The sequence below is a fragment of the Labrus bergylta genome, unplaced genomic scaffold (assembly GCF_963930695.1).
Source record: "Labrus bergylta unplaced genomic scaffold, fLabBer1.1 SCAFFOLD_214, whole genome shotgun sequence".
Classification (NCBI taxonomy): domain Eukaryota; kingdom Metazoa; phylum Chordata; class Actinopteri; order Labriformes; family Labridae; genus Labrus; species Labrus bergylta.
Window position 1 is genome coordinate 6,499 of NW_027077320.1, and position 11,790 is coordinate 18,288.

Sequence of the window (11,790 nt, forward strand, 5' to 3'; positions counted from 1 at the left end):
TCGTCGTTACCGTCCATCGTGTGATGTCACGACGTGTCCTGTCGGTGTATCTGCTTTAATTTAGATCCAGATAACCGTTTTAATCTGCTTTAATTTAGATCCAGATAACCGTTTTAATCTGCTTTAATTTAGATCAGATAACCGTTTTAATCTGCTTTAATTTAGATCCAGATAACCGTTTTAATCTGCTTTAATTAGATCCAGATAACCGTTTTAATCTCCGCGTTAGCAAAGTGGAAAATCCTGTATTCTTTAAATAATAACGGTCATGCTGCCTTCAAGTCTCTCCTGCGCATGTCGTAAAAATGATTACTCAGTACAAAATCCAACACAATCGATTTTTAGATCTGATTAAAATAATATTTAAAGCACTTTAAGACTTGATTACTTTCCCTCGTACTTTGGGATTTCATTTTAAGCGTTTTTGGTAATCGTATGTCCTTTTGGGGGATATGTGTTCACAGATTAATTGTTCACAGGTGTATCTAAAGACAGATACAAGCATTAATAACCCATTAAATCAAACAGAAACATAGCACTAGTTGAGCAACGTTTAAAGCTTTAAAGGGTAAAAATCCTCAAGAAATACGGTAATTAGTCCATTAGAAAAGTACAGACGGTTTCATTTATTTAACAGAAACCCGAAAATCCTTCCGAATTTGCAGACCCTGAATGCAGCAAAACAGGCAGTTCAAAATATAAAGAAATGAATAAACAGAAACTTTTTAATTTGCTTCTGCCTCAAATGTTACTTTACCTAAAAAATCCATATATTTGTATTCTATGTTTGCAGTATTGAAACATCTGGTTGAATAGCTAATAAACAAGTTTGACTGTCCTGATTAAAAGAGAGAAAGTGTGGAGAAGCAGTGTTGAAATGAAAGTCCGAGGCACTCTGATAACATATAAAAATCCTTTATTTGTCAGGGGTTGTCCACGCTTGTCGACTCTACTGAGTCTTCATCAGGACATAATTATTCATGGTGTCATGTGATGTCATGGTCACATGATACATTTCAAACATCTGATTAAGATGCAAATAAACACAGCGACTCATATATTATGACACAAAATATTTCAGAACTTGTTTAAGTACGGTAGGATGCCATGAAAGAAGAAGTTCAGTACACACACATACAACATTACAAAAAAGTGTCAGAAATGATGCATATATAATAAAAGAAAAACCAAGTGGAAGAATAACCATCACCAGGATCACTTCATTATGTGTTGAATCATAGAAGCAATGCTATAATGATGGTAAACCCAAGACTGCACGGAACTGGAGGTGGAAAACACAGTTCAAGAAGCAGTAAGGCCTAACACCATCAGGACAAGACACACACACTTCAGATCGGCATTAGTCTGGAAAGGAAGTCACAGACATTAATATAGATAGACAGAAGGTATATATATGACCTTAGCAAAACCAGTTAGAGAAATTGGAGAGAAAGGAAGTGGCCCTGAGGCGTTTGAGTTTATCACCTCCTCTTAGGTTTTAGGGAATGACTTCAATGGCCATGACTTTTAAAGCTTCTGAGTTCGTGTGGCCTGCTGTCTGGTAGTGCTGTGCCATTGGGTAGTTTGAGTTTTTAGTCCTTATGGTGTATTTATGTTCAGCCAGTCTGTCACTCAGTCATAAAAACATTCACATTCAAGTCTGTAAGTGACATGTTGTGTTGCAGTTAGCAAAGCTGCCTGAAGGGAGAAAATAACATGAGTTTAATCAAGATTAAAAAACATGAATGCATTCATTTCAGACCTTATTCACGATCAACTAATTAATGCTGACAGCACTATTTATTATGTGTCTCCTAAAAAGAGATGTGATTTAATTGTAGGTGACTTGAGTTAACCACTAGAGGTCACTGTAGGACTGTGATCAGAGTGCATCTTGTTCCGCTGTAGAAGTACTGTTGTATCCAGTCTTAGCTAAGAGTTAGCTACGATGCTAACGTGCAGCCAGTTCAGGTACAAGTATGAACCCAAATAAAACTGTAAACTAAAGACTTTTTGGATTTGGTGAGGCCCAAGTGGGACGCTGACTTGTGAAGGGGCGACGGAAGAGCATTTATTTACCTCTTCTGTCTGCACCAATCACTACGAAGATAACAACAACATAAACATCTTCAAGGACTCAAAACAAATACGGCCGAAGGTCACAATTCAAACGAACATCTGCACACTGAAAACTATGAGTTTACAACATAAGCCCCACCTCAAGGAAAAGAGCCAATCATAGTCAAGGATTTTGGGGTGGCAGCTTTGGGGGCCAATAAGATTTCAAGGAGGGCCCATGCCTCCCCTCTGGACACGCCCTGCTACAGAGGCAGACAATGTTTCAAACACTTCATTTAATACGAGAGAAAAGGAATGAGTGAATGACAGTTTATAGTTCACTCTCAGTCCTCTGCTTTTTAACCAGAGACACAACATGTTAGAGAAACTGAGGAGTCAGAGAAATATGGATCCCTGAGCTACAGAGAGGAGTATGAAGTATTCATTCACTCAAATCTTTCATGTTGTGAAACATGGAGCAGCTTTTAACCCAGGCCTCTTTAAGACCAGGAAACCAAGTGGACTGTATCAGTGCTGCTCCTCTTCCTGGAATGAATCCTCGATCGATCAGCTCTCCCTCTTCCTGCTCTCAAACACACCCAGCTGCTCTCTGTCTCTCGTTCTTTCTGGTTCCCTCCCCTTCAGATCTACACTCTGAGGATGGGTGTAACCAACCAGAGCTGCACATTCTCTGCACAGACACATGTTTTGTAGATCAGAGGTGAACTAGTCTCAGCTATGAGGAAGTGAATCTCACACTGCATGAAGTGTGTTCAGAGCCACTGGGATACAAAGGATGAGAAGAGAGAGTACAGCTGCCCTCAGTGCAGACAGGTCTTTACACCGAGGCCTGACCTGAGGAAAAACACCATGTTAGCAGATTTAATGGAGGAGCTGAAGAAGACTGGACTCCAAGCTGCTCCTGCTGATCACTGCTATGCTGGATCTGAAGATGTGTCCTGTGATGTCTGCACCAGGAGGACTGATCAGCAGTCTATCTGTCACCTTTGTATAATGGACCAACATAAAGGTCACGACACAGTCCCAGCTGCAGCAGAAAGGAGCGAGAGGCAGAGAGAGCTGGAGGTGAGTCAACAAAACATCCAGCAGAGAATCCAGGACAGAGAGAAAGATGTGAAGCTGCTCCAACAGGAGGTGGAGGCTATCAATGGCTCCGCTGATAAAACAGTGGGGAACAGTGAGAAGATGTTCACTGAGCTGATCCGTCTCATGGAGAAAAGACGCTCTGATGTGAAGCAGCAGGTCAGATCCCAGCAGCAAACTGGAGTGAGTCGAGTCAGAGAGCTTCAGGAGAAGCTGGAGCAGGAGATCACTGAGCTGAAGAGGAGAGACGCTGAGATGAAGAAGCTGTCACACACACAGGATCACAACCAGTTTCTACACGACTACCCCTCACTGTCACCACTCAGTGAATCTACACACTCATCCAGCATCAAGATCCGTCCTCTGAGGTACTTTGAGGACGTGACAGCGGCTGTGTCAGAAGTCAGAGATAAACTACAGGACGTCCTGAGAGAGAAATGGACAAACATCTCACAGACAGTGACTGAAGTGGATGTTTTACTGTCAGAACCAGAACCAGAGAACATGACCAGAGCTGAGTATTCATGTAACATCACACTGGATCCAAACACAGCACACACACAGCTGTTATTATCTGATGGAGACAGAAAAGTAACATACATGAGAGAACAACAGTCTTATTCTAGTCACCCAGACAGATGCACTGTTTGGTGTCAGGTCCTGAGTAAAGAGAGTCTGACTGGACGTTGTTACTGGGAGGTGGAGAGGAGAGGAGGAGGAGTTTCTGTAGCAGTCGCATACAAGAATATCAGCAGAGCAGGGAGGGCACTTGAATGTTTGTTTGGATGTAATGACAAATCTTGGAGGTTAGATTGTAACAACAACAGTTATAACTTTTGGTACAACAATGTCAACACTCCTGTCTCAGGTCCTCAGTCCTCCAGAGTAGGAGTGTACCTGGATCACAGAGCAGGTATTCTGTCCTTCTACAGCATCTCTGAAACCATGACTCTCCTCCACAGAGTCCAGACCACATTCACTCAGCCTCTACATGCTGGACTCAGGCTTTATAGTCCTGATGGATCCACTGCTGAGTTGTGTAAACTGAAGACAGAGGCTTCAAGTCTGTGTTTAAACTCTTAAACTTAGTTAGTCTTCATGTTTGTAGCTGAGAGCTCATCGTTGTCCCTCACTGCACACAGATCACCTGTCAATCAAACATTAGGGGCGGGGCTTTGAGGTCTGAATATCTGTGGTGGTGTTTTGAGTTGTTTTTAAGGTGGTGCTCCTTCCTGTGTCTGTTTATCCGTGGAGGCTATCTCTGCTCATGATGACCTTTGTTCACCTGAACATGTAAACGTGTGTGTGTGCTCGCAGTGTGTGTTGCATATTTCTCTCCAATCAGATCAAAGAGGAGGAGGGAGAAATATGTTGATGTTTTACAGGGTGACAGAAGAGATGTGATGAAAACACTCCAGAGGAGTTTTTAATGAAAGAGGAAGCATGGAGTGTGTTCATGTTTGATTTCATATTTCAGAGTTTTTAAAAATCACAGATCATGAAGTCAAAGAACCCAAAAGTCTTCAGTCTGTTTGGAACTGAGAGAGATCCAGTCTGACGTCAGGAGAAGAGTCTTCAAACCAACATGGACCAATCCAAAGAAGAAAGGTCATGGTGTTGACGGCTTGACTTGTGATAAAGACACTTTGTATGTTTCAGAATAAGGACACTAACAAACATCAGAGTGAGCTGAGAGCGTTATTGTGTGAAATGTTTGAATTTCTTGTTTTTGTCTTCAGTCTGAAATGTTCAAAACTTTTCTTTGTGTTTTGTTCTCGTACGACTTCAACCTCAAGATGAAAGTCGAGTCTCAGAGTTAAAGTGAGAGGAGGAAGAAGACGAAGAGCACAACTCTTCACTCTGTTTTCATTCACATTTAATCCCTCTGTGTCGTTGATTTGGACCTTCAATCAAACTTTGTTTTTGGGCTCAAATAGAGTTTAAACTTCTCGTCTTTATTCCAGATATTTTGTTCTCAGCACTTTGTGTAAAGAAATCTATGATCATGGTGACTTTGATTTGTTTGTCTCAACGCATGTTGTTTGGGTTCTAATAAAGTACTAAGAGAACAAAAGATGAAAGACTTTTATTTTGAAAAGCTGTAAACAGGTCACATGTCTTGATTTAAAATCCTTCATATGAGTTATATGTTGTTGTTTTTTTTTGTTTTTTTTTATTAGGTGCAATAAAGTGACAAACTGGTGATATACAAATGAGGCAAAAAAAACAAACAGACAAGGTCAGGACACCGACTCCAAAATACAGTAAAAAAAACCAAAAACAAATAAAGACAGCAAAATAAGACATCAATAGACACACATCATACTACGAACAGAAAAACCACAAAACTATATGAAATACAGAAAGGATACAAGAAGTGAAAGAAGTGATAGAGAGAGAGAGAGAGAGAAGGGGAGGGGTTAGGGGGACTTGAGAGGTGGAAGAGAGTTGAGGAGTTGAGCAGTGGTATGTGTTGAATATGTTCAACAATGTTGTGGTGTGAGAGGGGAGAGTTTGTATAATGATTATGTTTTAGGGGAAGTTGACTGCAGCCGGGGTTTTGGGTTTTGGGTTTTGGGGTTGGTTTGAGCGTTATTTGATTGGAGGGGAGGATGGAGGGAGAGGCAAAGCTATTTCTTTTTATTTCTTTTCTTTTCTTTGGCCGGGTCCTGCAGCAGCAGCCCCCCAGACCCTCAGGAAGGGACTTGTCTCTTGCAGGACCCGGCCTGTTCAGCGAGCACACATGAGAGGGAGGGGCCACCAGACCCAGCAGAAGGAAGCCCGCCCCCCAAATGCAGTAGCTGTTATATTGCTGTTTAAAGAGCACACACTTGAGAGGGAGGAACCACCAGACCCAGAGGAGGGAGCAGTATATAAAAAAGAAAGAAAGGGGAAACAGGGATAATAATAATAAATATGTAATACTAATTTTGATGATATGTCTTATGATGGATTGGAAGTAACATGTAGCCGAAAACTTTGGAAGAAGGGAAAAACAATAATAAAAAATAAAAAACAATCAAATAAAGAATAACCATAAAAAGTTAACATGATGGTGTTTTGAATTTGAACAGATGATGTGATGCCTGATGTATATCGAAAGGAATAAAGGGAATAACATTGTAAATCAAAATAAATAAAACAAACAAAAAGAGCAAAAAATCTATCAATAAATAATGATGAAAATTACAAGAAAATAAAAATACTATGTTTCGTATCTAATAATGATTATAATAAAATTGAGTAAAATAATAATAATAATAGTATGTCGCAGTTCAAGAAAGAAAAAATATAACATGAAATAAGGCAGAAATGTTGAGAGAGACTATTGATGTATTATCCACGGAAGTCACACAAAGAAAAATACATTTAAATTACATTTAAAAAAATAGATAATAAAAAAAAACAAGGACAAAATTCAGCAACGTAATAATAATGATTATAACAATACTAATGCTGAACGGCTAAGAAAGGTAAAGAGAAAAGGGAGAATCGGACAAGAGAGCATGGGGGCCAGGTGGAAAAAATAAAAGTGTATGAAAATGCAGTCACTTGTAAAGTGTGTGTGTGTGTGTGTGTGTGTGTGTGTGTGCGTGTGTGTGTGTGTGTGTGTGTGTGTGTGTGTTGGGTGTGATTGCTGCACAGGCAGAAAGAGTTGATGGGTGGGATGTTGTGGGGGTAGTTATGAGTTGAGGTTGTTGATTGTTGGGTTCCAGGCTGTTAGTTTTTCCATTGATATTTATTCAATGAGTAACTTTTTCCAATGTGCAATGTTGATTTTTTTTCTTGACTTCCAGTTCATGAGGACAGTTTTCTTGGCGATGGTTAAGGCTATGAGGAGTATTTTGCTGGATGTGATATTTAAGTTGATGGTAGATATGTCTCCTAGTAGGCAGAGTGTGGGTGAACATGGGATGTGGCAGCTCAAGAGCAGAGAGGTGGTCAGTGATGTCATGCCAGAAGTGTTTTATTGGTGTACAGTCCCATGTGGTGTGCAGGTATCCGTCTGTGGTGTTTTGTGAGCAGTGTGAGCATAATTTAGAATCAGTGAGGCCCATTTTAAACATCCTCTCACCCGTGTTGTGAACTCTGTGAATAATCTTGTATTGTATGAGTTGTAGGTTTGTATTGTTTGATATGGAGAATATGTTTCTGCAGATTTGGGTCCAGAAGTCGGCATTGGGGGCTATCTGGAGGTCAGTTTCCCATTTTGTGAAGGGTACAGATACTGTTTGGTCAGATTTCAGGATTATTTTGTAGAATTATATAATATTTTTTTCCTTGTTTTGATTATGTCTGTGGTTAGTGGTGGAAGTTCAAAGTTGGATGTTATAATATTGATTTTGCTTTTTATAGAAGGATGAATTTGATGATATTCTAAAAAGTGCTGTTCCCCAATGCCGAACTTCTGAACCAAATGAGAGAATGAGGCAAGAGTGTTGTTATGAAAAATGTGCTCGAGGTGTATCCTGCTGCGTTCTAACATCAGCCCACTCGGACTTGCTGTGGAAAAAATACTCGGGGTCTGTCAGGAGAAACTCCAGGTGAAATCCAAGCGAAAAATTTGGCTGTTTGCATTTACTTATACAGCCCCTCCGGGTAATCTCTGGAGTATTTCAGGAGATTTCCGTATTTGTTAAAAGGGTTTAATGCACTTCAACTTCATTCATAGAACCCATGAATAGCACACTTTTGGAGACTAGTTGGCTTTAATATGATTTTGGATGAATTGTAACTAACTCATCGTCAATGACAAGAAAGATGTGGTCGGGGGAGTGGGACACGTCGACCCAGTGAGTCAATGGAAGCATTTTTTTCCTTATTTGTGTGCAGAAACAGATCTTATGGGGGAGGGGCGGAGGGTCGGTCACCACGGAGATGGAGGAGCAGGGAGGGATTATAACAATGAGCAGCTATACACAAATACAATGACGTGATTATTGATGACAGTGATGATGTGTTGTATATAATAATAATAATATATAAATGTTTACAGCCTAAACATGAAAAATCTATAAAACATGGATCACAAATGAAAGATACACTGATCTTGCCAGTAGGATAGAAAAGCCCCTGGATGTCGCAGAAACAGAGTTTTTCACCGGAAAGCTGCTGGTGTTACGAAACGAGTGGATCGTACTTTAAGTTGCTACAACGTGCTGTTCCATTTTTCGAGCTGTAAACATAACCTTGTTATGTCATATACGACAACATCGACCTTGGAGGGTTAATGAAAGTATTAAGATTAGGCACCTTCTTTTTTAACTAAATATTTGTAATGGGTTGCTTTGGGAAAGGGAATTTTCTCCTTTAGGTACTTCCCTCTAGTTTAAGAAAGGCAAAATGATCTACTTTAGATAGATCAAAAGGCCAGGAAATCAAATTTTGGAAATAAACTCATACATGGCTTAATGACCAAAGGTCAAGACAAAATATTGACTGTATAAATAATGTTATTCAGGGAATTTTATCAGATATTTGGCCAATCCGATTCAGGTTAAAAGAGACTCATGTTGAACAGACAGAAACCTCGAGCAAATCCTTAAAACGTTTCAGCATGTCCTAATCTCTGGGGCTCTTGTTAAGGCGAGCAGGGTCTTAAATCTGCTTGTTTATAACATGTTTTGTAGTGTTGAGTTTCACAGTGTAAAATGTGTTGGTGTGTTGGGCTTGAAATATGAATATTTATACATCAAATAATTGGTCGTAATGTTCCCAAAATTCAACTCCTATATGGATTATAGTTATTTACTGCTCTGCTCTATCACAGCATCAGCTCTCACTTAGAAGATTCGAGTGATACTGTACAATTCAATTTCAAATAGGAACTTGATTTGTGTAAAAGAACATGAGTCCGCATACAGCTCGACACAAAAACAACCAAAAAACACCCGCCTCTGACAACTTTAGTATCTTCGGCTGCTAAACTTGTACGTCAGATAAGTGAAAGTTTAGTTCAAGACTCACAGAATGTACTGCAGTACCTCAGTGAGCTAGAAATGAGGTGTAACGATGCACTGAGAACCACCACAGCAAAGCAGTTCCCACAGATCAGCGAAAAGATGATCATCAATCCGAGGAGGAGGAGAAGAGGAGGCTGTGCTCGCAGATGTCCTGAGGAAAATACACTCTTCTCCATTCAACAACAAAAACCAGAATGAGTGGATGGATTGTAAAGAGAGAGAGATCAACACATTACTGTCTTTAGCAGACACGATGAAGAACACCAAGGTTGTATCATCTCAGAATCTCCTTTACAAAGAAAGTCTAAGAACAGAACATGCTGTGTGTTTTGTTTTCACCTCAATGGGAGTCGATGAACCGTACCTCTCAGCTTTGTCAAACTACTTAAGACAAACACCAGAACCAGACAACCCTCAAGATCCATATGCTCAGGGTGTAGAGAAGGAACAATGGTATGCTTCAAGAGAAGCAGCCAAATCAATGAGGGAAAAAGCAAAGCTCTTCAGTGACTTTGCAGAGGCCAACCAGGAGAACAAGAACATTAAGTTCTTGACAGTAGGAATAACAAATAAGGCACAGAAAGGTTCGAGCATCTACCTTTATAAAGAAGGCTTTTCTGTCACTGAGAACTTTGAGCCGCCTTCAAAGCCTGAAACGGTCACAGTAAGAGACGTAAACCACAACAGTGTGACACTGAAGATTGATCCACCAAAGTTTGGATCAGAGCGCATCACCTCCTACTCTGTTGAGTACTGTGTCAGTGGAGAGGAAGGATGGAAACAACAGATGGCATCAAAACCTGAAGAGGTCACAGTGGGTGATCTGAGTCCAAACACAGAGTATAAGATCAGGTGCAGAGCAGTGACCTCTGTAGGTGTTGGACCAGCCAATCATGTCAGTGGTTCCATTAAAACCTTACCCTGCAGCCCTCCTGGAAAACCTAAAGTTATACCAAACTCAAGTGAGATATCAGTGAGCTGGAAGAAACCTGCTGAGCTTGGACAAGACGTCCACATTTTGAGCTACATCGTGGAGTACGCCAAAACAAACAAGAGAACAGACAAAGAGGAGGATCTCCAGTGGAAACAAATGATAACAGGAGCTGAGAAGACGATCATTTCAGGGCTTCAGTCAGAGACAGAATATGTTGTCAGGGTCAGATGTGATTGTGGTGCAGCTGGCAGAAGCAAGGAGAGCATCACTGTGACAGTCTGCACAACAAAGACCAATCCTCTTGCAGAAAAACTCAAAATGAAAAGCAAAAGGATAAACTATGCCTCACCCTCAGTTTACAAACTGCCTCTGGAAAAAGAAGAGATGAACATAGATGGATGTCGGAGGTTTAACTTTGGCAAAGAAAACACGAAACAAAATCGCACAATAATGCTTGTGGGAGCGACCGGATCAGGAAAGTCCACTCTGATCAATGCAATGATCAACTACATTGTTGGAATGAACTGGGAGGATGATTTCAGATTTAAATTAATTGAAGAGGATGAGTCCAGATCCCAAGGTGAAAGTCAGACTTCTGAAGTCACTGTGTACAAAATCAACCACCAGGAAGGCTTTAAAATAGATTACTCAGTGACCATCATTGACACTCCAGACTTTGGAGACACCAGAGGCATAGAGAGAGACAGAGAGATCACAGACCAGCTGAGGAATCTCTTCTCTTCTCAGCGTGCTGTTAGTGAAATTGATGCTGTGTGTTTTGTTGCTCAGGCCTCTTTAGCTCGACTCACACCGTCTCAGAAATATGTGTTTGATTCTGTGCTCTCAATCTTTGGCAAAGACATCTCAGAAAACCTCAGGGTTCTGGTGACGTTTGCTGATGACCAGCTCCCACCTGTCCTGGAGGTGATCACTGCTGCAGGTGTCCAGTGTCCAAAAACAAAAACTGGGCTGCCAATTCACTTCAAATTCAATAATTCAGCTTTGTTCGCAAACAACACATCATCTGCTGCAGACAGCAAAAGTGAAGATGAAGAAGAGGGACGTTTTGATGAGATGTTCTGGAACATGGGGACAAGAAGCATGAAGAGGTTCTTTGATGCTTTACATCTCATGAAATCCAAAAGCTTGACACTGACAAAGGAGATCCTCCTGAGAGGAAAAGCAGAGATCACGGGTAAATTAGTTAGTGGAGAGAAACCTTTGCAGAGTTCACCTGCTGACCTCCCAAACTGTTATCAAGACCAGAGGTGTAAAGAGTACTAATATATTCTACTCAAGTAAAAGTACTGTTACTTGATAAAATTTTACTTAAGTACAAGTAAAAGTACCAGTTTAAAAATGTACTCAAAGTAAAAGTAAAAAGTAACTTGTTTAAAATGTACTTTGAGTAAAAGTTACTTAGTTAATTTTTTTAACAACGCATCTCTCGTGTGTTGTGAAAAAAGGACGAGAGGATATTAATCTCAAAGTTTTTTTAATTAAAGGCCGATCGTTACAAAGATTTATCTTTTCAGATAAACATTTTCTTTTCTACCCCATTGACAAAAACAAAATATACATAATGATGAATAAATAATCAAGGATTATATGTTCAAGTAATCAGCTGTTTTATAAAGGAAAATGTTTCAACGCTTTATATGTGATGTTTTGATCCAGCAGATGTCGCCCTTGAGCACCAGCATGAAACCAAAACAACTGGCGCTGCATTAT

At 40.2% G+C, this 11,790-nt stretch overlaps 2 protein-coding genes across 2 annotated transcripts; both read left to right on the plus strand.

The window, feature by feature from the left end:
• Nucleotides 1-967: 967 nt before the first annotated feature.
• Nucleotides 968-5,236, plus strand: LOC109978272 (tripartite motif-containing protein 16). The gene has a single exon (XM_065952353.1). It carries the CDS (start codon nt 2,821-2,823, stop codon nt 4,243-4,245), a length of 1,425 nt encoding a protein of 474 aa, XP_065808425.1. The 5' UTR covers nt 968-2,820; the 3' UTR covers nt 4,246-5,236.
• A 4,232-nt stretch (nt 5,237-9,468) lies between these two features.
• Nucleotides 9,469-11,254, plus strand: LOC136178474 (uncharacterized; the record flags this gene model as incomplete). Its single annotated transcript, XM_065952352.1, has 1 exon — nt 9,469-11,254. A coding segment is annotated over exon 1 (1,786 nt), but the record flags the coding sequence as incomplete, so codon positions are not given.
• Between the last annotated feature and the right edge of the window lie 536 nt (nt 11,255-11,790).